Source organism: Telopea speciosissima, chromosome 8 (genome assembly GCF_018873765.1).
Source record: "Telopea speciosissima isolate NSW1024214 ecotype Mountain lineage chromosome 8, Tspe_v1, whole genome shotgun sequence".
Classification (NCBI taxonomy): domain Eukaryota; kingdom Viridiplantae; phylum Streptophyta; class Magnoliopsida; order Proteales; family Proteaceae; genus Telopea; species Telopea speciosissima.
The window spans coordinates 5907443-5933519 of NC_057923.1; the positions used below are offsets into that span (position 1 = coordinate 5907443).

The window sequence follows — 26077 nt, forward strand, 5'->3', positions numbered from 1 at the left end:
TCCCTCCCCTCTCTCTCTTACTCTTGGCCCCTTCTCTTCCAGATATGGGCAGTTGTTGCAGCCCCTTACAATGGGATCGATCTCCATTGATACAACTCCTTCCCACCTAAGATTTTGGGCGTATGTTGCCTACCCATAGGTGAATGAAAATATGGGTCTACCGCCAGAAATATTTTCAGAGTTTATTTGTTCTGCTGATTGAACCAACATTGTCTGGTTACTACTTGCATGCATAAGGTCTCTTCAATACCACCCTTGTCCAAAAGTTTCAGGTCGAACCAAGGACTTTTGAAGTTTTCCCCTCATAGGTTTCTGGTTCCGCCTCCTAGTTTTATCATGTTTAGGTAGAAGACGATACCTTCTCCTTTCCCCTTTCACAAAATAACTCCTTAAGTACCACTTACATATTACCCTCCCTTTTGTTCCGTTATTACTTTCTGCCTTTATTTTTCCCCTTCCAAGTGTACCCCTACATGATAAATACTACTTCCCCTTTGTCCTTGCCTTTAGTCCATCAAGTGATCCTCCTCTATTTGGTTAATTACGGCTTTGCCTTACAACTTTAAAATATTGACAGTTCTGCCATTTCTTTCAATTGTTGACCCGTGTATTATTTGGGTGGGCCCATAGAGAACCCAAAGAGGGTTTTTCAACTCCGGAATTGTTTCATATATACATATAAATGTTCATGCTTCGCTATTCTCTCTCTCCCCCCCCTCTCCCTCCCTCCATGAATTTGCACTTGTTTCCAAATATTTTGGGTAGTGTTGCATCACATGCAAGTCAATTGCAGCAGAGTACACAAGATGCATTAATTAAGATTATTACCGAACTGCTCATTTTAAACTTTGGAAGGTCACCTCTATAAACCTAAATCAAGAAGCTGGCTTGACCATCAGGTATTGGAATCTAATGCCAGTGAAGTTGGTAGTGCTAGCCTGAATCCTACTGTCTACACTAAATATAATCAGCTAAAACATCAATATTGGAAATTTGGAATCTTAAATTCCTGTTGATTTTACGCTTTTAGTGATCATTAAAATGATTATCTCCAATAATGTTTTCATCATATGGTCATGCTAAGGAAAAGGAAATTTAATTGAACTTGAAGCATTGGCCGGAAGAAGTTCTTACTGAAATAGAAGGTTTTCAAATTCTGGCACTCTTTGAGATTGAAATAGGCATTACTGAAGCATTTCCCTTCTCTCAGAAATTCTTTTAACTTCCATAGCCATAGCAGGGTCCATTGCCCTCATAAATAAAGGAGGACTATAAGGACTTTCTCCCCACTTTCATGTATCAACTCAATCCAATTAAGAGAACAACTGCCTAGTGCAGTTGGTAGAAGTGTGGAGTGTTAAAGGCCACCCTACCAGGAGGTCTTGGGTTCCAGTCTCCTGGTTCTCATCTTCCCTTCCTCCCCCATAGATTATGTACCTATCTGAAAAAAACTCTGTCCAATTAAATCTCTTTTAAGTATAAAAGAAAAAAAAATCTCTTCTTTCCCGTATTCGCTGTAGTGTATATACCTAGTGCCATCCTTGAATTGTTTTCTTACATTGGGATGTTTTCCATTTATTGCTATTTTAACTTGTCTAATGAGATTCTTTGCATAGTTGTCATGGTGTCCAGGTGGTCAAGGCATTGGAGGGAGGCCTGAATACAAGGCGACCCGGCCTGCCTAGGTGACGCCTTGACAACTATTTCTTTGTTTGATGAAGGAAAAAGGTTCTAGAGAAGTTTCTGAACGTACAGATTTAGTGTTCGAACTTGTAGTTAAACCATAGATTTCTGTGTTGATTTATTATGAACGAATATTTCTGCAATCTCCAATACACAGTCTCAAAAAGGCATAGAAGTCCTAAGAGAAGTCTTGGCCATAGAGATGTTACAAGAAGTGCCATTTGACCATGGAAAGGCTGATTCATTTGGATCGACATTAGGGTAATGCAAACTCGAACTCGAACCAGGGAAAAACCAGTGGCAGATTGATTGCAGCAGGATCAATAAAATAAGGGAGAACAAAATTGAATAACTGATTTTTTTTTATTTCTCTTTTCTTTTACATATGAAAGAACATAGAAAAGGTATGGAAGAAGGAAGGGATATGGAAGGGGGATAGGGACTCTCTCAGTCCAGGGTCTCTCACCCACGGCTTCTCACCGTTGCTGCATCCCACAGCCACTGCCTCTCACAGCTTCAAGCCATAGCTCTCTATTTTCTTCAATCTTCAATCGTCTCCTGTATTTACCCTTGCTCCTTATTTATATAGAAGAATGAGTTACAAAAATAGAAAGTGTTTGCTAACAAGTAGCTTACAACCAAAATATAAACTTCCTATAAAATCTAGCTGCCTACATCAAAATAGAAACTTCTATTTTAAAGAACAAAATAAAGATAGTAACAACCTGAAATTATAAGCTACCTAAGATTCTATTGCTGAAATAAAATCTACTTTCTAGAACTGAAAATAGAAACTAAACTATGGCAGCATTAGGATAGAATATTTCTCCACTTGATGGGCCCACAAGATCTTCTAAAAAAATCCCCACACAAGGCAAATATGGGCTGTGATACTGTTCATGTGAACAATACCATGAACAGTGTTTTGGTCTTTTTTTCTTCATATTTTGATCTACATCATAGGGTCCAACTACATTGCATTGCCAAAATCCATGTTGCATATTTGAAACATTTTCAGTGCCTTGCTTCTCTCATGCGACAATCCTCTTCTACTGAGCCCCCCCCCCCCTTTCTCCTTGTCCATCTCCTTGGACACTTTCAGTCTGAGTTTCTTTGCCTCCTCCCCCACTTGTCAAGCTCAAAAATTTCTACTGCAAATGTTGGTAGATGAAACATACAGACTGTCAGTATATGTTTCCATGTCCCAAATTCATTTAAATTATGGTTTTTTTAGTATTCTGCTTTTGTGCTTTTATCACATTCTGTGAATGCTAGAAATCCCTCATTGAATATATTATTATGTTTTCTTTGTTTTTGACTCCATTTCGGTATAGACCTAGAAGCAGTTTGGTTTCCAATACCAGTGCTTCAATGGCAAGAGCTCCATTGTTATGACAAAACTTAAGGTCATGCATAGATCTTACTGTTTGAGCTTTACATTTTTCACTTAAATGTAGTTATGGAGTCCAGTTTCATATATTTCATTTATTAATTGTTGCCTTGTACATCACTGTGAAGCCTGGAGAATCTTTGAAGGATTTTTTTAGACGGACGAATTTGTACTGGCAAATGGCTGCACATGAACACACTCAACATACTGGAAAGGTCAGTTTTCCCTTGTCTAAGTTCATCAAATTGTATTTGTGGCTACTTTGTCTAATTTTTGAAGTTCCCTAGGAATAAATCATTGGTTATTTGTGATTTGAAGCTATAGAATATAGACATTTGTCTGTGGTTTAGCTTACTGAACAACTTAAGGGTGTCATGAAGCTTTTACTTTATGTTGTATTACTTTTATGGACCGCATAAATCTCTGGTCATACGATTAGTCATGTAAACCCACATTCTTTCTGTCTTCATCTGTAAGGCTTTTCGCGAGTGCTACTTGAGATATATCTTGTATTGCTTTAAGCAGTTAGTGGGCTTGGAATTAATTCAACAAAGAAAGATCTTTGGGATGGATGCTGTCCACTATTTCAAGGAACCTGCTGGAGGTTTTGGGATATATGGTATTATGGTGGGGATGGGCTGGAGAAGAAGTTTTCTCTTAAGTGGAATTTTATTTATTATTTTTTTTGGGGTGGGGGGGGGGGGGGGGGGTTGTAACTCTACTGAGGAGAATTTTAAGTGATCAAGTTTTGTGAAATGCCCATTTCAGCAGTTGAGATCTTTGAAAGATTGAAAAGTGAATTTTTATGCTGTTGGGTGGAGAATGAGAAAATACTCATGGTTGACTCAGCAGACCGTGCTCTCCTAAATGAGCTAGGGCTTTGGGCATTAGGTGTTTTCTGAAATTGTGAACAAGGATGGATTAGAGATTCCAGTTCTGGCTGGAGAAAGGGGACCAAGGAATTTGTGGGGGAAAATAATTGCTAGTAGGTATGCGCCAGACCTTTTGATTAGAAATGTAGGGACAAGGAGTCCAGTTACAGTTGAACCCTTGGAAGGACTTCCAGAAGGCAGTAGTAGAATTTCATACTCCTTTGGAGGTTTGGTTGGGGACTGGATATGGTGTAGGAGGATATTGGCATAGTCTGTATTCTTGAAGGCATGGATTAACAATAACAAAGTGATTATTCGCACCAGTCATGACAATTAGCCTGAAGGGTAGTTCAGGTCCAAAGACATCATTCGCATTTCACTGATGTGGAGTCCATTTTTAGCTTTTCTGAGAAGTTAGACAGGGACTGGCATTGCCCCTGAAAGAGGATAGCTTCATTTGAGAGATAGGTATGAAAGTTGTTTCTTTGGCAATTTTCTCTCCTCTTGAAGGTTTAGGTAGTGGAAGCTTTATGGTGAAATTTGGAGCCCTCACATTACATCATGTCAATCTACGGATTGTCAAGTTGTGAAGTAATTATGGAACTTCTCCTTTTGGTGGTCATTTGTTGTCAAAGACTTCAAAGGGGTTGTATTTAACCTTCAAAACTCACTGTGATGAATCTATCTGCTATACTGCATTCTTGTATCGCATTATGTACTGCTGTATGTGCTTTTCTCTGGAATGTGTTGTTTCCTTATAAATGCGCCTTTGCCTTTCCATTTTCTTCAATAAATTTACTATTTTAGAGGGGAAAAAGTAATGATGGGTGCAATTTCATGATCATGATCCTTCTATAGATAATGTTTTTTTGCATCATTTTATATGAAGTTGTGAAGCAATTAGCCACTGTAAGAATAATTTATTCAGGAAGTAACTATGCTAAGTAAACCTTTTCTGAGAATTGGAATTTGGAAGAAAAGATTTCTCGTGAGGTCAATGATGAAAGTGCTAAATTCTGACTGGATAGAGAAGTAATGTGATTTCTAATGGAACAGGCTGAAGAAAACAAAAGTGTTGTTATGGTAGAATCCCTTACTTTTGGATCTGATTTCTTCTTGCATTTAGTTGTCATCCTTTTTATAATGCAAATGCAGTGGCCTGTAATGGATTCGGGTGGTCGTAGGGAAAATGACTTGGCATCTTAATGGTTCATTTTAGTATGGAAAATACTAGAATTTACGTGATAATGTACCTGATGCTGATCAATTGACTACTGACTAGATAATAACAAAGGAAATAAAAGACTTGTAACGTATCCTACGACTACGATGGGCCTGATTGACTAGATAATAACAAAGGAAATAGAAGACTTCTAACGTATCCTACAACTAAGATGGGCCCGACAACTTCTATCTAATATAATTGTTAAACAAGATAACTTCTTAGCTAATAGCTAATGGCCTCATTACTAATACTAATTAGTGATTAAAATACTAATTTCGTATTCAGAACTAAAACCCCACATATGGGCTTATAAAGGAAGCTCATTACATCAATAAACCCAAAAATTAAAGGCTTATAAAAGAGGCTAATTACATCAATAAACCCAAAAATTAAGGCTCAACCCAAACCTGTATTAAATTCTGACCGAAATTTAAACCAGGTCTGCATTAGTACCATTAGTTTCTCAGTTAATTGGTTATTTAGGCCAAAAAAATATTGGACTTTGTATAAAGATGAGGAGAGTCACTGGATTTATCACATCTCTCTTTCTCTCTCTATCACCCATAGTATGTGTGTCTCCTCGCGCATTTGTGCTTTGTGCATCACTGATCTTGTTTTTGATGAAATTCTTAGGAGCTCCGCAAAGATGGGTTTGATCTTGCAGAAGCTCGATACAAGGAGCTCAAACCTATCCTTGATGAGGTGATCCTTCCTCTTCCTATTTCTTGAAGGCACTAAGGCCGCTTCTGAAAATGCATGCATTTTGACAGCTGTAATGTCAATTCTTATTCTTATGATGGATTCAATTGTGGTGTTTAATGACAGTTGGCCATACTAGAAGCAGACCAGAAAGCTGAAGAGGAAGAAGCAGCAGAGACTAGTTCCAGAAAGAGAGGTAACAAGAAAAATAGGAATTAAGCCTTGAAGGTAGCTGTCATCTCAAGGCTTGGTTACCTGGATCAGTTTGCTCTAGTTCGACATGAGTGTTGCATCATCTACTCATAGTATGGTGCAATTTGGCGGTATCCAATTTTACACCGTTAAATTTGCATACGTGTGTACTTGTCAAGGCGGAGTGTTGAACAGCTGATGAACCTGGTAGGACCTAAGGTAATTAAGTGGGTTGCTGTCCTGTACGTAATGAGTCTGCATTTAACAGGAGAGCACTCATCCAAGCACACTAGCAATTTGATAATGCTGATATTTTATGGGAGAAGGTAGAATAATCTGTGTGCAATTCATATGTTATTCTTAATGTCTAAATGACAATGACCAGTTGCATCTCTTGGTCCTGTTTTTTTTCATTGACACTTTCAGATCACAATGGACTCTTAATTTATGTTTTGTGATTTTTTTTCTTCTTTCCTCACTTTTATGGTTTTGGTTTTGTAATTTTCTGGACATCTATTAGGTATCCCCTGGTATATGTTGGTGGTCTATCCTTGGCTCATACAGACAACAGGGGGGCGCGCGCGCGCGGGGGGGGGGCTATACTTAGGTAGTGTTTGGTATGCATTCTTGAAATGCATTCCAAGTTGATTTCACATTCTCGAATGATAAAAATAGTTGTTTTTATTGCCCGAGAATGTGAAATCGACATACAATGCATACCAAACACAGCCTTAGAATTCTATGAAGGTCCTGTACTCCTATCCACTAATCTTTCAAGCACTAACTTTGGGCTTGGGCTTGCTTTTCTAGATTTCATATGTCCAACCCCCCATGATACGGCCACAGATTAAGAATCGTGAGTCGGATTGGTGAATTGGTAGATTATGATCGGAATTGGCTGTGACTGATCCAACTGATTCTGTTCCATTTTTGATCGATTCATATCAAAATCGGCACTGATTCGATTCCGATTCTGCTCCATCCCATGCGGTTTAATTTTACGCCATATTTTGGTGGGTTGTGGGTTTTGACCGTTAGCTTTCAGAGAGTAAAAGAGGTACATGAAAGGGAGAGGACTGGTAGGCAGTTCATAGTGGGTTCTGGTAGTAACGATCAGAAAACGTTACAAACTCTCATTCCCTTAGATGCGGATGGAGATGTTGGAACCACTGGTAGTTAAATTTGTCACAAGCTCCCACTCTGTCAAAATCAAGTCATAGAAACTGTCTCTTGTTCCAACTTCCAAGTTCCAACAACCTTTGCATTTCTATCTGAGAAATAATTTTGTTTGAAAAGAAAAACTGTCAATAATTTAGCTACACATGGAAAGAATGATTCTAAGGGGGTTGGGGTTGGGGTTGGGGTTGGGGTTGGGGGGGGGGGGGACTCTAATTCTCACGAGTCACCAATGTTATCTTTGTGAAAGTTTGTTAGTTTATTTTCTTCATTTTTGTTCAAATTCAGATTAATCAATCAAATATTATTATATCTCCTCCCATTGAATGATAAAGGTATGCAGGAAAAATGTCAAAAAATATATAGGGGAAAAAAAGATTCATATATACTTGTGGTAGGTACATTTCTTACATAACATTGCCACATTGCCACATTGCCACATGTATGATTGATGTGACTCTAGGGTTGGACACCATTAAGTAGTATCAAAGTGGGTTATCTGTGCACTAGTAATGTGAGGATCCATGATTCAAAGCTGGGAAGAGTTGATACAGTGAATGTGCTCCATGGCTAAGAATGAGAGGGGTTTTAGTCTCACATTGTCAAGTAGTGTACGACTACTGAACTTATAATACTGGAAGGGTTTTTGTTTGGGTTTTTGGATTCGACGTCATTAAATGACCCCTTTCATTCTTGCCATTGAGTGCCATAATTGCATCTACTTCATCCTAGTTTTGGGCCATGGCCCCATATGGTCGCCAAAAGGATCCTGTCTAGCACCCTGCCCGGGTTGCATGTGCAACGCCAGACACAGTGAGGCGTGAAAAGATCGCGTCACCCCTGCTCGGGCAAGGCGCTCGGGCAAGGGTGAGGCAGTCTTTTCACGTCTCACTGTGTTCGACGCTGCACGTGCAACTTGGGCAGAGTGCTGGACAAGAGCCAAGGCCCATATGGTCGATGTATGGACAACCCACTCTAATACTAAGGTCTTACGTCCAGTAATCACACACTATCCAACTAATGTGGGACAAAAAAACCCCTCCCACTCCTAGTCATAGAGCGCACTCATTGCATCATGTGCCATCATTATTTAAGTTCATGATATCAGACAGAATATCTATCTCGACAAATACAAATACGATACAAATTCTCAACCGATACCAATACGATACAAATACGGATGGGCCCCTTATAAGACAATTTTGCCTCTATTTTTCTTTAAAATCACATGGTACCATCACATGGCAACTTAAAGAATCTTTCCCTTCAGCTAGATACCCTTACTTGCATTAGCATGGATTCCATGTTCCATGCAGATCTACCGACAACCACTAGGCACTCCCAAAGTCTATATATCATATAATAATGAGAGTACCCCGCAACAAATGCACACTCTCCCAAATTTTGAATTTCTTAAAAGCAAACTAAGCAAAAGAAATAGACGTTGAGGCCTCTGGCCTCTTAAAACTTTAAAATTTTAAACACTCGACATATGGGACCCAACAAATGTAGTGGTGGAAGGGAAAAAATTAGAGCTTTTCAAAGCTCAATAATGAAGGCCGCTTAAATCCAAATCTTAATAGCTAGAAATTTTACCCCAAAAGAAGCTTTCTTTTTCTGCACTTCTCCCGGTCTGTCTATCTCCTGGTCTTTCCTGTGCACAATATGGATCTAAGATTGTGATTCAAATTTCAAAGTAAGTGTTCTTTGAGGTTTTCAGTTCTCAAGGAGAAGGGGAAGAAATCAAGAGTTTAAAGAACGTTTTGAGGTTTCTCACTCTGTGAAGTAATGGGAGAATCTGCTTGTCTTGTGCAAACCTTTTCTCGGGCTTCTGATACTTCCCATGAAACTAGAGAGGTAAATGTCCAACAACTCGAAATGGAAAACAAGTTTGTTTATTGGGTTTCCGTTTGTTGCTCAAGTTTTTGAGGTTTTCATTTTGTTTCTTCTCATTTCCAGTTCCTCTTCATGGGTTTTTACTGAAACTCAAGTTTTTGTGCAAAAAACGAATTTGATGCCCCGGCGTGATTTGCTTGTGTTTCTCATTTAGTTTTGTTTCAAACTTCGTTCTCTGTGGTTATTTGACTTCAATGCAGATTTTGTTTTGGAGATTGGAGGGGGGGGGGGGGGTTTGTGTTCCTTTTTACTGTCTTCGTGTTAGCATTTGGGTTTTCATGTTACGGATGATGACTCTTCTTTCTGTACTCTGTTTACTTGAAGTTTAAACAATACGATCCCTCACTTATCTTCTCTGAAATTAGCTTTCTCTTCTGTTTACATCATTGCATAAATCTATCCAAAGTCGATTGTATGCTGTGAAAATCAATGAAATCTTTGTGCTACAGGATAATCCGATGCGTGCACTTACAGAATCAGTCTCTTTCGGGAGGTTCGTCTCAGAGTCCTTAGCTTGGGAGAAATGGTCATCCTTCTCTCATAACCGGTATTTAGAAGACGTAGAAAAATACTCCAGGCCTGGTTCAGTCGCTCAGAAAAAAGCTTATTTTGAAGCCCACTACAAGAAAATTGCAGCTGCTAAGAAGGCAGCAGCAGCAGCCTTACCCGAGCAAGAAAACTCAGCTGCTAGTACTACTCCTCAACCAGAAACCCAAGATGGTGTTCACAACAATGCTGCCTTGGATTCCCAGTTGGCAGAATGTAATGACCATGAGGATGTTGATGAGCCACGGCAAGCCACAGCCCCCACCATGGAGGAAGGTTTCATCATTGATTCAAGCAGACATAATTCCAATGTTGAAATGGATCACTTGGAATCCGATAAGGTGGAAGTAGTAGATCCAGCATTAGAAGACCAGATTCTTGAGAAGAACTCTGTGGGGGTTGAATCATCGCAGCTTGCTGATGTTGGGAACCACGTCATGATTACTGAGGTGGATGGAACCATCCAAATGGATCAGACACATTCAGAGGTGAATTGCTACTTATTTACCTGATTTTTGTTTTTAAATCTTCACCCTATGATTTCAATTTCATTTATTTCTCTCAATTGGGAATATTCCAGGAGAACATTGCTGATAGTCAGGAGATGTTGACTTCAACGACCAATGCAAAACCATCAGCTTACAACAGGGAATGCAAGCTTTCATCTTCTCCGGCCAAATCAACAACTACTATTCCTTCTAGAAAGGAAAATATTGCCACTCCAAACAATAAGAAGTCTGCAAGAAATCCAGTGCAGAAGAAGTGTTCAACTCCAAAATCGCTCCATATGTCAATTAATTTTGCTGCTAATCAAGAGACTTCGGCTTCAGCTACCAAGACAAACAGAACAATTTCTTCCTCAAAGCCATCAGCTTACAGCAGAGCATCAGAACTTCAATCTCCCACTGCCAAATCGACTACAACTCTTCATTCCAGAAAGGGAAATAATCCCACTCCAAACAGTAAAAATTCTGTAAGAAGAGATCCAGGGAATAAGAAGTGCTTAACACCAAAATCGCTCCATACCTCAATTAATTTTGCTGCTAATCAGGAGACAGTGGCTTCAGCTACTAAGACAAAATCATTGGTTTCTTCCTCAAAGCCATCAGTTTACAGTAGAGCGTTAAAGCTTCCATCTTCTCCTGACAAATCCTCAGCTGTTCATTCAAGAAAGGAAAATATTGCCACTCCAAACAGTAAAAATTTTGCAAGTGACTTGGTGAATAAGAAGTGTTCAACTCCAAAATTGCTCCATATGTCAATTGATATTCCATCTGGCGCTGGTGAAACTAATAAAACATCTTCAGTTCGGCAAAATATTGCAGATTCAAGGGGGTCTGGAAGTTTGTCGACATCTAAACACTGTCCAACTCCTCTAAGAACCCCAACCATGGTGCTTAATTTTCCCTTTCAACATGCCACTCTCCTACTGTCTACTTCAAATGCTCTTCATGATAGGCAAGAGTAGTCATGCATGTCTAAATTTGCTTAATTCTCGTATTGCAGGCATCTGTGAATGGGTTGTCAAAGAATCCTTCTGTTACTCCTCAATCAGAAAAAAGAAGGTATCTGCATCACTAAATTGAGAGATCCCATAAATATGCCTCAAAAGTAGCAGGATTCCTCACATACTAGTTTGTACTGCAAGCATGATTTATCACTTTATATAATTATATTTTTCTTCATTCTTTACAGTACCAGAACAGAACTTTGTCTCACAGCCTCTGGATGCAGTAAAGTGGGTGCAAAATGGCACTCTATCTCCACGGAGTAAGTTGTGCAACCTAATTATTTCAAACACCATAGGACACACACATTTGAACATAGACCAAAGAGCTATGCAACTTGCTGATGCCTATTTCCAAGCCTGAGAAGGAAACAACCTTCCAGTTCCAGTAGTAGGGCCATAAATGGGTGAGATACAGAGCAGATATTGTATCTGCTCCAATTTAATGAGTCAGATATAGAATACTTTCTGTATTTGTATCCCGTTAGCTACCCAAATAGTGGATCAGATTGTATATTTGATTAAATTAACAAAAATGCAGGAAACAGTATAAGACCTACATATTCAACTCAACTCAACTTATCCTTATCCCCACTAAATGAGCATATAAAAGAGATGCACTACATCCCAAATATACCCTTACTGATCTTTAATGTTAACTCCTAAACTTTTTATGTATTTCGCCATTGTGAATAGGCGGGTTTGAGTCTGAGGGCATCCACTTCGTGCAACAAAATGCCAAAGGTTAGGACCAACCCCATCCATCCTACTGGGACACTTAGAAGTGGGACTTGCATGGTTACTCGAGGTTACTGCTGGGTTATGGCTCTTATATTATGTCCTAAAATATAACCAGGTCAAATATATTTCCAATAGTCAACAGAATCCAGATAGAGTAGGGTAATATCCAGCTTGTTGACAGCCACCCATCCAGGAGAAAAGAAATTCCACTGGCCTTCAGAACAACGAGTCATCTGATGATGTTAGAAGATACACGTTTGTACAATTATTAGTTCAAATCACATACACACTATTGCTAAGTTCAGATTAGAATGATGATCAGCATCTCTAAACATTAATCTCCCTCATAGTGGTCAACTACTTGTTCGTCCAGCTCTTCAAACCTTGCCTACATAGTAGAGTAGAGTCAGCACCCCCATTTAAAGTCATCTACCTAGGCTTCTTGGTACAGAGACCTCTCAATAGCCATCTGATGTTTACGTTTCCTGGAGTTTTTATCATAAAATGGGGACACCCTAGAAAATGTATAGACCAGATGTTTAGGATCATTTAAATGGGTCATTTTTTGGCCTCAGAGATTTAGCTCAGAAGGCATTTAAAAACTTGAATAATCGAAGTCCAAACTCCAGAGCTGTTAACAGCCTGTAGGTGCTGATATTATGTTCCAAATTCCAGAGGTCAGAACCCTCTTGGCCCCTAGCTTGTGTAATGCCTGTCCTCTCTCCACACACACACACACACAAACATGCACAAACCCCTTCAGGCCTACACCTACAATAAAAAGTTAGCCGTATTCTCTGTACTCTGTTTATGTGGCATTTCCTTAAAAACAAGTTTGGATTTTTTCTGCAAATTTTTGTCCGGCAGTCGTTCGAAGTCTTTGAGTGCCTGTGGAGGCATAACACGGTCGCCGACTGTCTCTTCTCCTTTTAGCTTCAGAACCAATGAAAGAGCTGCAAAAAGAAAGGAGGCAAGTCCTTATCGAGATTCTTTTTCAGTTTATTATTAACTATGTGGGTTATATTTACACAAGACAACCCATGTTTTGCTCTGCACTCTAACTTCCTGGTCCTTTGTTTTCCCACCCTCAGAAGCTGGAGAATAAATTCAATGCAGAGGGGGCACTGAACGTACAGCTTCAAATGAAACCTAAGGTTGTCATTCTGTCCTTTACAAGCTTTATTTTAATCTGATAATGATTGACTTGAGATAATCAATAAATTTGCGAATGGAGTGAATGGGATACCTTCTAATGGTCTACTGGGAAATCTGGAAAGTTTTATGAGGACTAAGCTAAGTTGAACCATCATATACAGGTTACTATCCCAAATGTTTTGTCTTTGGTTTTTTTTTTTTAAATCATTTGGTGAGTTGACCAAATTTGCTCATCTAAGTTGATTATGCTTCAAAAGTTAAAATGAATGTTTTCTTCTTTGAACATAGAAGCCTCCGACTGGTCTTCTTTTTTAATCCATACCCATGGGGCTACAATTCAATTTGGAACATCATGTCAACAGCTATCTTCATGTTATGCAGGAAAAGACTGAAAGTGAGCTTAACAAACTGCATCAAAGCCTCAGCTTCAAGGCAAAGCCAATGCCAGACTTTTATCGTGCAACAGGGTCAGGAAAGAATCAGATTAAAAAGGTACCTCAATATTGTGATGCTCCGAATACTCCTCATAAATATGTTAAGAGTTTTTTTTTATGATGGCTACTCATTCAGAGTACCACAATAAGAGTACGAGGTCAGCTTCTTATGTTAAAATAATTCTCAGTTGTGCTCCCATTGTATCATGTTTCCTGTTTTGGTCTCTTCGTGCTAGTGCTTGTGTGTGAACCAGTAAGGAAAAATGGGGAGATGTGTGCGGGGCAGTCTCCAGTATCTCCTCTTTCAAAGCTTTAAAACCCCTATGATCTTCTCTAAAGTTCAGGTTTTTATTTTACGGTGGGCACTATTGTTAAAGTGCCATCTATAGGCCTATGCTCATTGTTTTTAATGGTGGTCCTTATGAATCATGTTTTGCAGACTCCACCGACACAACCTCGATCACCCAAGCTCGGGCGGAAGCATATTTCCAATGCAGTCCAGGATTCGAGCTCTCTGCCTCCTCGAAGGCCTGCAGTTAAGAATGACAGTTCTAAGAGAGTTATGGAGAAGAATAACCGAATCCCTACTCATTCTATCACTGTGCTACCCAGTATGGGTACTCATGAGAATTCTCCCCCGAATATCCCGCACTAAGTAGCAAAGAGGGGGATTGGTGAAATTACAGATTATATTGGCACAGTAGAATATTATTGGAAAACTGGTGTCTCCTGATGATGGACTTTTGAAAAATGAATCCAGTAAATAGTCAGGGGGACAGAATTTCTGTCGGAGATGTAAAATTGTTTCCAAGGTTGATTTCTGCATCAAGTAGAATTGAAATTTTGTACCTATTCTTCCTTTTATCTGTTTCTTAATGGATGTATTATACTTAGGTATTGTAGAACAGATCCAAGACAAGCCATGGTTTTCTGGGAAATTTTCTGGAAAGGGATCGGGAAGAATCATGTATTTGGAGTGTTACTATAAATAATCCAAGTTATCATTTTTCTTGAGCATTCGGCTGACACTTCACCCACGACACCTAGTTGGCATTCACAAAGCCTACCTTTGGTTCCACTCTCATTTCTTGATTTTGTTGATTCTTGCTCTGCAAAATCAACTCGGGAGTCGAATTCTGTCTGCCAACCGGTGCTTCTATTTCTCTCTTCCTTATTCGTGTGTGCATGTGCATGTGTGAGTGTGTGGGCTTCACAATGTATGTCCTAAACACAAATTCATTTTGTTAAAGGCTTGGTATCAAATTTACTCACCAAAGTTGGCATTTACTCATCAACTTGTAAAGGGATTCTAATTGACTTACTCCTGTTAACTACTATAGTAATTCCTCTCGGAGAACAGGCTTTGCCTCAATTCAAAATATGAAACATATCTTTAAAAAAAATAAAACCTTTACCTAGGATGGTGCGTGGGAATAGATTGTAGGGTGAAACTCCTTGCATAGACAAAGTAAGGTGAGGGTATCTGACTCCATGTATAGACAAGTAAGGTAAGGGTATCTGTCACTTATATATGCATGCAAAACCCAGACCAGGGCCTTGAGAATTCACTTGGGAATGAATCATCAGAGTTCTTCCCTCACCCATTGTGTTCAAACAACTGCAAATTCCTCCAGAAAATAAAAGGATGCAGTGAAATTGGAATCTCATATTGCTGCAGAAGTAGGAAGAAGCAATACGGAGATTCCATCTCATAGACATTGAAGAATTTGCAGGCAGGAATTAACACTGGTGCAGTATGTTTATATCTACAAAATACATTCACAAATTATGAACCTGATAAAGTAGATGATATCATCGTTTAACTCACAGTCAAAGCAGCATATCTGACATACCTAAATGCTTATCATCACAAGTACTCATTATACTGCTTCAATGTCCAAATATGATGGGAAGACAAGCTGACAACACAATTTTAGTCCCCAGTACAGACACTCCACTTACAAGATTGATTACCTGGAACAAGATCCTTCACTATTCATCTATAATGAGTAACAAGAAACGGACTCCAGTGGAAATAATCATGCTATAAATAGACTCTGGTCCATTACAGGATATTCCATTGACTCAGAGAGATAATCACAGCTAGACCGCAATCCATCAAAGAAATGGATCGGGAGGTTGGTACTGAATGCTGGATCATCATAGTCAAAAAACTCTATGTGGTTGAAGTCAACATTCTCGAGAGTACCATAGCCTTGAAGTGAAGAGAGGTCTAACTCCTTGTGTGAAGACAGATGAAATGATCCACTTCCTGAAACTATGTTTTGTTGGAGAGGTTCTGAACTACTTATGCAACTTGCATCGAAACTGTGATTTTTCAATTCCGATGAGCCACTTGGGGAGGGCGGCATGCTCCCAAAAGCTTGAGGATTCACAATATCAGCTTCTGATTGAAAAGAACCTGGGTCTACTGTGTGTCCTGTTGGAGATACATTTTTGACATGGTTGCTTCTGTATCCAGTATGCAAAGGCTCAATTTCAGTGGGACTGACTTTATCTCTATCCATAATAGCAGTCCTGTGATTAACAGATGAAGTAGGCTGTAGGTGATTGTGCTGTGGACCAGGCAATGCCGGATGAATGTAATTATCTATTATAAGAAATGTGTCCTGCTCTTGTTTGGGTTGTTGTTGCATGAATTGCATCCCTGGAATTTCACCACTCCAAGCGGGCTGAGGTTGGATAGTGGAATCAAATGATGCATAATCGGCATCTGACTCCAGTGATCCACAAGAACGAGTGAGGCTGAGGCAAGAACCATTATTTGTCTTCTGAGGAACATAAGTATCACTAGGGAAAGCTTTTTTGGGTTCTGTTGCGGGCAAGAAGGAAATTATACCCTTCAAATCACCGTCATGGGTTTCTGGGCCCACATCTTGTACATAAATTTCATTCCCACAGTATCCATAGTTGGCATTGGCAACACTCTTATGGTGCATTGAAACTGAGCTCTGAAGGCCAAAGCCTCCACGAGTATCTTTGGAACTCAAATCTGACTGCTTTGTCCCAGCAAAAGAAACTTTTGGTTCATTTTGCTTTTGCAATCTACTCAAGTAGAGGCGGTATTTCTGCACACAGATTTTTCTCAAAATCAGAATTTTTATGAGTGCACCTGGTGAATATTACACCTATAAGATTTTCATTCACCCCCCCCCCCCCCTTTTTTTTTTGGTTTGGTGTCAGACAATCCTAGATATCTATACATAAATATGCTTATAATGATTGCAAACAGAGAAATTGAAGAATTCTTTGCAAGGGTCACAATAACAAAATTCAGAGGTAAAACTGTCAGACTTTGAGCATTCACAGTTACAATGGTTATAAAAGCAAGTATAATATAAGATAGGCTTCTCTTCCAATATATTCAGAGAAATTTACTAAAAACCAAGTGAAATTCCCCAGGAAAAGAGGCCATCGTGATCCACATTTCAAAGATTTTTTTTTAAACAATCCAAAAACAAAGTCCTTACCTATCATCATATAGTATTGTTTGTTCCATAGTCCCTAATGATTTCTGACGTTACTTGATAGGAAAAAGGTTTGTGTAAGATTATGGTAAAAAAGGGCGTACCGTGCATGGGGATCCCGCCACTGCAGAGTCTGGGGAGGGTCATAATGTACGCAGCCTTACCCCTGCTTTGCAAGAGGCTGTTTTCCGACTTGAACCCACGACCACTAGGTCACAATGGAGCAACCTTACCATTGTGCCGAGGTCCGCTCTCTTGTGTAAGATTATGGTAAAGGGCGTACCCAGTGCACAAGGCTCCCACCACTGCGGGGTCTGGCGAGGGTCATAATGTACGCAGCCTTACCCCTGCTTTTGCAGAGAGGCTGTTTCCAGATGTGTAAGATTATGGTAATTCTTCTAATTTCTTCTAGTTTTAAAAGATCCAGAACCTGGTAAATTATGTATTTTGATTTTTATGTAGTATTGGAAGACGAGTTGTATCCTATAGCCAGGCCAAATAAGATAAATAAGGAGAGGTAATGCTGGTTTGTATCAGCAAAGAGACAGCAGGGAGAAGATTAGAATTAAGGATCTAGGTCAAATCAGGTTTTAAGACTTGTGGTTGAAGAAACTAAGAATAAGAGAATATCAAAATTTTGATTCAGAAAACAACAGATAATGGTCGTATTTTATTTTTGGGATTTTCATGTACCAGTGCACATGCACAGTGGCTTGGGCTTTTTTGGCCTTTGGCCTTGTTTATGTACAATACATGCAGTAATTTTTGGTTCTCTTAGCAATAAAGTTTCATTGTTACTTATCACCAAAAACAAGTAAAGTAAGCCTATGATAGAGTGGAATGGTCGCTTGTGTCTAATCTGTTCAAATTTTTGGGCTTTGATTCACATTGGATTTCATTGATCTCGACTCTCATGACTACTACCTCTTTTTCTATTAATTTATGGGGCAGCTCGTTTGACTATCTTGTCCCCCATAGGGGTTTAAGGCAAGGTTGCCCACTAAGCCCTTTCTTGTTTTTGCTTTCTATGGAGGTTCTCTCAAGACTTCTTGGGGCATATAGGGACCATAATTTGTTTCGGGGAATCAAGGTGGCGCGAGCTGCTCCGGAAATTTCCCATTTGTTATTCTTTGATGATACTTTTATTTTCTGTAGGGCAAATGAGGATGATTTTTCAACAATTAAATCTGTACTTGATCTTTTCTCTGATCTTACTGGTCAGGAGATTAATTTTGGCAAAAGTGAAATTTTCTTTAGTAAAAATGTTGAGGAAGGACGACGTAACTACCTGTGTCGCCTCCTGAGTTTGAAAGGCATGACCTCTAATTCAGTTTATCTAGGAACCAGACTTTTCCATTCTAGATCTAAGTATTTGGACTTGTCTATGATGGTGGATAGAGTCCGCTCTAAACTTGCAACCTGGAAGGCAAATTTTCTCTCATTTGCTGGACGGAAAGTACTGGTGCAATCTGTGCTGGCCTCGACTCCGTCCTATCTTATGTCTCACTTTTTATTACCCAAAAAAACCTGTTCAGAATTGGACCAAATTTACAGTCGTTTCCGGCACAATCGTGCGGAAGCAAAGGCTAATGGTCGGCTTATTAGTTGGGAGAAGATCTGTAAACCCCTGGCTGCTGGAGGGATCGGCCTTCGTAAGTCTTCCATCCATAATCAAGCAATGATTACTAAGCTTGGATGGCGGTTATTAAATGAACCCCAATCTATGTGGGCCAAAGTTCTCAAGGCAAAGTATTTTCCCAACTCTTCCATTTTTGACCCCCGAGTTGGGAAAAGACGGGGTTCTTGGACCTGGAATAGTATTGCTAAAATTCTTCCTGACCTAAGGAAAATTGTATTTCGTCGCATCGGTAATGGCCTTACTACGTCTTGTTGGTTTGATCCCTGGATCCCAGTTAGGACTGCGAAGGAGTCACCCCAGGTAAAATTCCCTTTACCTAACTACAGCAATGTTAGTGCATTTATTTCTCATAATACCTGGAATATTCCAAATTTGATGGTTGTTTTTATCAATCCACTGTGCATACCATTCTGAAAATCCCACTTAATGGGGATGAGGACTCGTGGTGGTGTTCCCTCTCGAGGAATGGAACTTTCTCCACTAAAAAAATGGCTCATTTTCTAGATAGTTCCTCTCCCCCACAGTCTTCTCATTCCATGTGGTGGAAGTTTTTTTGGAAATTACCAATTCATCCTCGATTTAAAATCTTTTTTTGGCGTGTTTTAAATGCAGGACTACCTACTCGTGGCACCCTTTCGAATTGGATGGCTATCGAGCCACACTGTGCTCTCTGTGGCTCTAGTGTTGAGTCCATCTGGCATCTATTTTTGTCTTGTGCTTGGACTAAGCATATATGGGCTTCGGGTCCCCTTGGACTGAGAACTGAGCATCTAGCTGCTCCATCTCTCATTGATCTCGTTACTTCTTTACTTGGCAATCTTCAGTTGGATAAGGCTTCCCTCCATTGGTTTTTTTTTGTTTTCATTGTAACTTGTTATTTTGTATGGTCTGAGCGGAACAAGGTGGTAATGTGTAATGCTATTGCGGACCCGATTGTGGTCCTTAACAATGTTTCCTGCTGGTTAGCGGAGATGACTATTTCCCCCCCTTCTAAGGCTTGTGACGTGGCCGCTTCACAATTATTATTGCCATCTACTCTTACTAATTACTCGCTTAACTTGAACTTATCTGGATTGGTGGTCGCAGGAGTTTTTGAACCAGATTCTCAATTAGCCCGGTGGGATTATAAGGTTTTGTTAGATGGTCAGGCTATCTTGACGAATACAGGTTTTTTGGACACATCAACAGTTCTGGACGCTGAAGTGTTTGGCTTATGGGCAGGCTGGGAAGCCGTACAGCAGCATAAACTTTCGATTTCTAATATCTGGGTCTCAAATCCCACTCTACTTAAGATGCTTAATTTTCATATAGGATCCCACATTTCACGAACTTATCTACCCTTTTTGCTTAGTTTTTTGGATACCACTGACCATTTAAATGGTCTAACTTGTCAAATGTATAGAACTGATACTTCCTCCCAGCTCCTAGGATGTAATTACGTTACTTAGCTATATAATTTTTGCTTGCCATAAAAAAAATATATATTTGGCCTTCTCCAGCACAATGCTTCTATTAGCGGTTAGCCCATTAACCACAATATTTAATGAGAAATTACAACTATTTAGTTTTTTTTTTTTTTTTTTTAAAATAAAGTTAAGCAAAAGAATATATTATTATCAAAGTGATGTATAGGATGGATATTTCAACTAACTGTTAATGGTTGTGTGGGAACTAGGAGTTTTGTTAGTTTTTATATGCGTAATAAGTTCTACAGTATCTTTGAATTTTTTTAAGTGCATGGGAGTGGTACTTAGTTAAGTCGTCTGTTTATTATTTTATTGGAAATTACTTTGTCTTTAAATCCAAGAAAATGGAGATATAGTCTTAAAATAGTTTTTCTCAGTAAGCAGGGTTGTTGTCATTTTTCAATTTCAATTTTTATTTTCAATCCTGGAAAGAGACCTTTGTATCTTATACCTCTTGTGAAGGACGAATGTTTAAGGTTCTTGATTCATGGGTCTACCATGGTCAAAGGTATTGGTCCATTGTACTTCTAAACAAAACCCAATCAAGAATCGATACCAAGAAGCTTCTACAAATTATTGTGAATTTCTTTTTATTTTCCATAATGAGGGATTGCAAATTAGTGAGATCCCATTCATCCAAAAAAAAAAAAAAAGTTAGTGAGATCCCTCTGTGAGAGTGAATTGTTCCACCAACTTGCTGACTGAGTGTTTACCAGCCTCCCCTATCACAGGCCTGTCCTACATCAGTTGTTGCTTTGGCATATGCAATCTCCACATTCCACAAAGCCTCTTCCAATTGAAGAACTTGCCTCAAGAATTAGCTATGAAAATTATCCAATTAACTTTCTTCAAACTAAAGGTGTGTTCTCTGACACTTGTCAAACTTACAACTGATGCATTTTTTATATCAATTCCAGAAGAATAGCTTGGTAATCCACAAGAACAAGTATAAGCAACCAATCTTATTATTTTTCAAGTTCTATTATCAGATAAATAAGTCAACTCTTTTATAAATATCATAAATAATCTGAGTGCAGATAGAAGGCAGAATACTAGAAAGTTGTACATTAATTATCATCAATGGATAATATAAGATAAGATTGTAGAAGAGAATTCTGCTCGACTCCAAAGATGTAAAATAACCGGGGTTTGAGAAAGAAAAATTCCCAATAATTTTAAATAATTTCAAACAAACTCAATGGGTGATAACAGCCATAATATGATAAAAAACATGGTTTAGTATACCCAAGTAAACAGATGAAACAAGATTTAGAGAGAACTACCTACCTGCAAGTGGCTAGCAACATTTTCTCGGGTTAACCAAGGAACATTCATCAAATCAAGTATTTTCTTAGGACCAACTTCTGCCAAAAGAAATTGCACATCATGACTCTGTATGGACATAATATCAAACTGACAGCTGAAAATAGCAAAACATGCCACAGGAAAGCAAACAAAGAAGCTCAGCATCATTCATTTCCATTAGAACACATAAATACTCACTATCAAAGCCAATTTGATTAACTGCATTGACGAATTTCTGGTGAAGATCTACAGACCAAACTACTCTAGCCTTCTTTACAGCTGAAGGATCATTTAGTTCTTGGTCCTCGTGCTCTTTATTGTCCATGTCTTTCCTTTTCTTTGCCGAAGTCATATCACCTCCACTGGGTAATGGCCCATCCGAAAATTCTTCTGATCCATTTCTCATAATCCGAGTATCATCATACCCTTCAAAGCTTTCGATCTCTTTCACCTCATGTATTTTCTTTCTAAAGACATGTTGCCAGATATTTCTAAGTTCTTTCATTCGTACAGGCTTAAGAAGATAATCACATGCCCCATGTTGAACACCTTTCATCACCCTGCTTGTTTCCCCATCAACAGACATTACTGTACAAATTGTTTATATAGAATACACATCATCAAGATATATTTTTCAATTGGGTTAAATGAAAGCAAAAGGGAAAATGCCTACAAGTCAAAGAATCAAAAGTTAATGACAGAGAACTGACTGATGACAGGTAGATCCATCTCAAGTCCAACATGCTCAAGCAGCTTGAAACCATCCATGTCAGGCATGTTAACATCACTAATTACAATATCGAATCGATCCTTTCTTTCGCGAAGCATGTTAAGAGCCTCTCTTGCTAAACCACATGTAGTCACTGCAGCAAGAAAAATCAATCAAGAAGTGCACAAATGTTGCTAAAGCATGGTAGTAAACATTGTCACGGAGGTGAAGATGAATGTGAAACCAGAATAGAATCTCCACAAAAAAACATAGGAAAAAAAAAAAACAATCATTAACTGTTCTGCATTGACTCTTCTTTTGCGAATTGTTCTTTCAATCCAGTGGTTGATGCTTTAGCCTGGTAAGAAATTATACCGATCTTACACTGGTAGATTTCTCATTCTTCGGGATGAAAAGTGCTGATATGCGCTGACATAAGCTATCGAGTGCATCGTCTATAAGTCCTGCATCTGGTAGATCATCAGGATCTTTGGTAATTCGTTCCATGGTTATCAAGCTATCGGATACTTGGGCTTCAGATAGGCAGGGTTGGCTCATCAGGTATCACCATTGAAGGAATCACACTAACCTTCATAGTCTCCCTCCCTTTCTCTCTCTGAACTTTGGTTTGTGTGAGTTATAGGTGTGACAGGGTCAGGTAAAAGCTGATGCAACTCCACAGAGAGAGAGAGAGAGAGAGAGAGAGTCAAAGTTGTATTAGTGGAACACCAATACCAAGAATAGACTCAGATGGTAGAAGCAGAAAATATAGGCTTGGTCTTTGGACATTGCTCATCATGACTCTATTACTCAAATTTCTCCTTCTGTGCAGCAAGAACATTATTCAAAACTGACAGCCATGAGTTAGCATCATTTATATTTAGTTAGGAGTCTCTCTAAATGTTTTAGTGTGCACCATTACTCTGGGCCTTGACACTTCATTAGTGACCAAATAATTGGCTAGTGATCAAGGTTTTGGATGAAGCTGGACAGAATTGCTGGAGCACCAAACCTGAAAACAGAAAACTTTCAAAATCCTGGAGAGGGACGGGATTGTCTGTGCTGCACTTAGGGGGCATAATCATCCAGTCTTTTATATTAATGGATAGCATCCACACTTCTAAAAATTGCATGGACGAAGGAAGAGAAGGGAGAGAGAAAAAGGAATGAAACAAAAGTAAAGTGAGATATAGGGAACATTCTCTGATTCTCACATATATTGGAGTAGAAGGTCCATTGTGAATAATCCCACTAAATTTTTCATGACTGGAATCCCTCTCACCAACAATCCTCCGTGTAGACACTAAACGTCATTTGACATTTACATAGTCGATGCATGCCCTGAAGAGACAGGTCTGGAACCTGATCCCTCTTCTTGGGAGCGTGATTTGTATATTATTTTGCTCTTAAGAACCAATGACACTCCCCATCATCAAATATGCATACTGTATGAGAACTAAGGGCTAGACCCGTCAACCTTCACCGTTGCTTTAACCAGGACTTAAATATTTTCACAATTTGAGGAGCTGACAAGTGATCATTAATTAAAAATTTACTCTTTCTGGTCAGAAACCCCTTCAATAATCAATTAACTTAGATCTGGGATTCAGGGAATTGAATCTTAGCAGAATCTTAATATGAAGTCCCATTGTATTCTGTCAGCAGTGGTAAACAGACATCAACAAACATGGACCTACCAAATGAAATCTTAGAAACTGGAACCGCTACCCATCAGTCTCTCTCTCTCTCTCTCAGTTACAAATATAACACTTTTCAACTTTGTCCCAATTAGCACTCAGAAGCCACAGGAACTTGATCCTAGTTAATATAATAAAGGGGATTGGACTTCAAATTTGTGATTAAAATCCACAAACCTTTGCCAACCTAGTCTATTCTACTCGAAAACCCTATTATGTCAGTAAGTTAAATAATAGTAGACTCATCTTAGGAATCTAACTACTCACAGTTTCTTCTACCTAGATGGCATCCTAATCATGTACCATCCTATGCTGCATCATGATGCGAACAAAGGCAAGTAGAAAGAAACTTGTTGAAGTGAATTAGTGCAACTTACTATTATTAACAATTTTCACTAGAACCTATCTCAGTAGAAAAATCCTCCACACATCTTCTGGAAAGACAAAATAAAAACCCAAAAGTGGAACCATGAAAGCTTTTTAGATTCCCACGCTAGAAGCTAACATCAGAAAATACCATCTCAAAAACAAACATCACAGTTACACACAGAGCTCGCAATTTAAGAACTATTAATTCCCAACCATACTATTTACCAAAAAAAAAAAGAACAAAAAAATCCCCAACCATATTTAATGAAGCAAAAATAAATTAGACATAATGTGAAAATAACATAAAATCAACTGATTCTTCAATGGGTTCTCCCAGAACTTTAATTTTATGCTTTTCTTAGTATGCTCAAGAACATAGAACAGAGGTTTCAGAGTAAGTTACCTTCGTAAGAGCACTTTTTTAGCATCTTCTCAAGAATCTTGAGCCAAGTCAGATCATCATCAACAACAAGAACACGAAGACCAGCCGGAAAAGCATCGGCTCTAGGAGAAGCAAAACCATTCTCCATCGTCGGAAGCAATCAATAGATAAATTGATTGACCCAAAGCTCGGCCTTCCCGTACACAGAGACAGAACCACACAAACACACACAGAGAGTGATCAGTAAAGAAGAATAATAATGAAATGAGAGGATTACTTTCACTTGAAGCTTGTAAACTGTCTCACAAGGGGACAGAGAGAAGTGAAGAATGTTTTATTGTGTTTTTAGTTTTGAAGAGTTAATAAGAACCAGAATAACGAATATTTGGCGCCCCTACTTAACGGTCCCCATCAAATTAGTGGGTTTTGCCAAAAAAATCAAATTAGTGGGTTTTTCTTTTAATTATTAATTTTCTTCTTAATCTTCCATGGAGTGGAATTTCTAGCAGCTCCATAGGGAAAGGGTTCTCCAGGTGGGCCCTGGTTCTGCCACTGGTATATCAGATGGGGTTCTAATTTTGTGGGCAAATCGACCTTCATGGGTTAGGGATAGAATGCCTTGTATTATGTCAGATGGGTTTGTAAGCTGCTTCTGATAGGAGCTTATAACCCTTTCTCTGCTTTCATCTCTTCGGGGACATAGGCATTTTGTCGAACAACGTACGCAAATTCTTACGTTGTGTGTTTGTTCGTTTATTTTTCTGCATCGTTACAGGATTTTGTTTTCTACATCTTACTCACATGTCAAATTTCATTTGAATTAGAATCAATCAAGCAAAATAAGAAGATTGAAATATTTAAAAATAAACAAATACATAGATGTACGGATATGTGGGTGTTCTAAGTGGGCAGTTCTGTACGGATATATGTGGGTGTTATAGGTGGGCACTGGCCAGAAAAATTTCTCCCCAGATGAGTCCACATAGAAAAACTTTTGCCAATAATTTTATAAGTGTTTATTAACTTAGAAGCATGTTTGGATGCAAATACCTTCTCATAATACTTGAAATTAATTGGAAACAAAAATATATGTTTGTTTTGTATATGGAGGATTGCCAATGCCTTTTGGTTTGGCATCTCAGTAACATATCGGCTGACATGTATCTATATCGCCGGAGATCGATATCAATACGGTCCATATGGATCAATTATATCAACCAAAAAATGATCTATTTTTGGATTTACGCCTATCGGATATTGGTATCGGCCGTGACCGATACCTATAAATTTGTTTGGTATTAATCCTTTTCCTTCCACTTGGATATGTACTATTTATTTTAAGAAAGGTGCTCAGTTACAAATAACTGCCGTTAAGTATTGATGCAGCTTTACTTGTTTGATGATTGTCAAGTTGACTTACCACCAACAATTTAAGGGTACAGATTAATGTTGGTTCATTGGTAATGGATTTATAGGTGGAAATTGAGAAATTTATAATCCTACATG

The 26077-nt window shown here is 38.8% G+C and overlaps 4 protein-coding genes across 4 annotated transcripts in view; 2 read left to right on the top strand and 2 right to left on the bottom strand.

The window, feature by feature from the left end:
* Nucleotides 1-6527, top strand: part of LOC122671542 (kelch domain-containing protein 4) — a 36952-nt gene extending 30425 nt beyond the window's left edge. Inside the window, exons 18-20 of the mRNA XM_043868822.1 lie at nt 3202-3288; nt 5804-5872; nt 5996-6527. Of these exons, the coding sequence (XP_043724757.1) occupies nt 3202-3288; nt 5804-5872; nt 5996-6088 (249 nt within the window). The 3' untranslated portion in view covers nt 6089-6527. The remainder of the gene's footprint in view (nt 1-3201; nt 3289-5803; nt 5873-5995) is intronic.
* Nucleotides 6528-8954: 2427 nt separating this feature from the next.
* LOC122672879 (protein WVD2-like 7) lies at nt 8955-14533 on the top strand. Its single transcript, XM_043870383.1, has 9 exons — nt 8955-9094; nt 9583-10168; nt 10267-11072; nt 11186-11244; nt 11375-11449; nt 12795-12897; nt 13019-13081; nt 13464-13574; nt 13956-14533. Exons 1-9 carry the CDS (start codon nt 9026-9028, stop codon nt 14169-14171), a joined length of 2088 nt encoding a protein of 695 aa, XP_043726318.1. The 5' UTR covers nt 8955-9025; the 3' UTR covers nt 14172-14533.
* A 778-nt stretch (nt 14534-15311) lies between these two features.
* LOC122670990 (two-component response regulator ORR26) lies at nt 15312-24797 on the bottom strand. The gene is made up of 5 exons (XM_043868058.1): nt 24593-24797; nt 22125-22277; nt 21613-22002; nt 21397-21473; nt 15312-16605 (listed from the first exon to the last, which is right to left on the bottom strand). Exons 1-5 carry the CDS (start codon nt 24717-24719, stop codon nt 15556-15558), a joined length of 1797 nt encoding a protein of 598 aa, XP_043723993.1. The 5' UTR covers nt 24720-24797; the 3' UTR covers nt 15312-15555.
* Nucleotides 17334-26077, bottom strand: part of LOC122670992 (E3 ubiquitin-protein ligase AIRP2-like) — a 29733-nt gene continuing 20989 nt past the window's right edge. Inside the window, exons 7-8 of the mRNA XM_043868062.1 lie at nt 17817-17824; nt 17334-17344 (exon numbers count right to left, since the gene is read on the bottom strand). The gene's annotated coding sequence lies outside the window, so the exon portion shown is untranslated. The remainder of the gene's footprint in view (nt 17345-17816; nt 17825-26077) is intronic.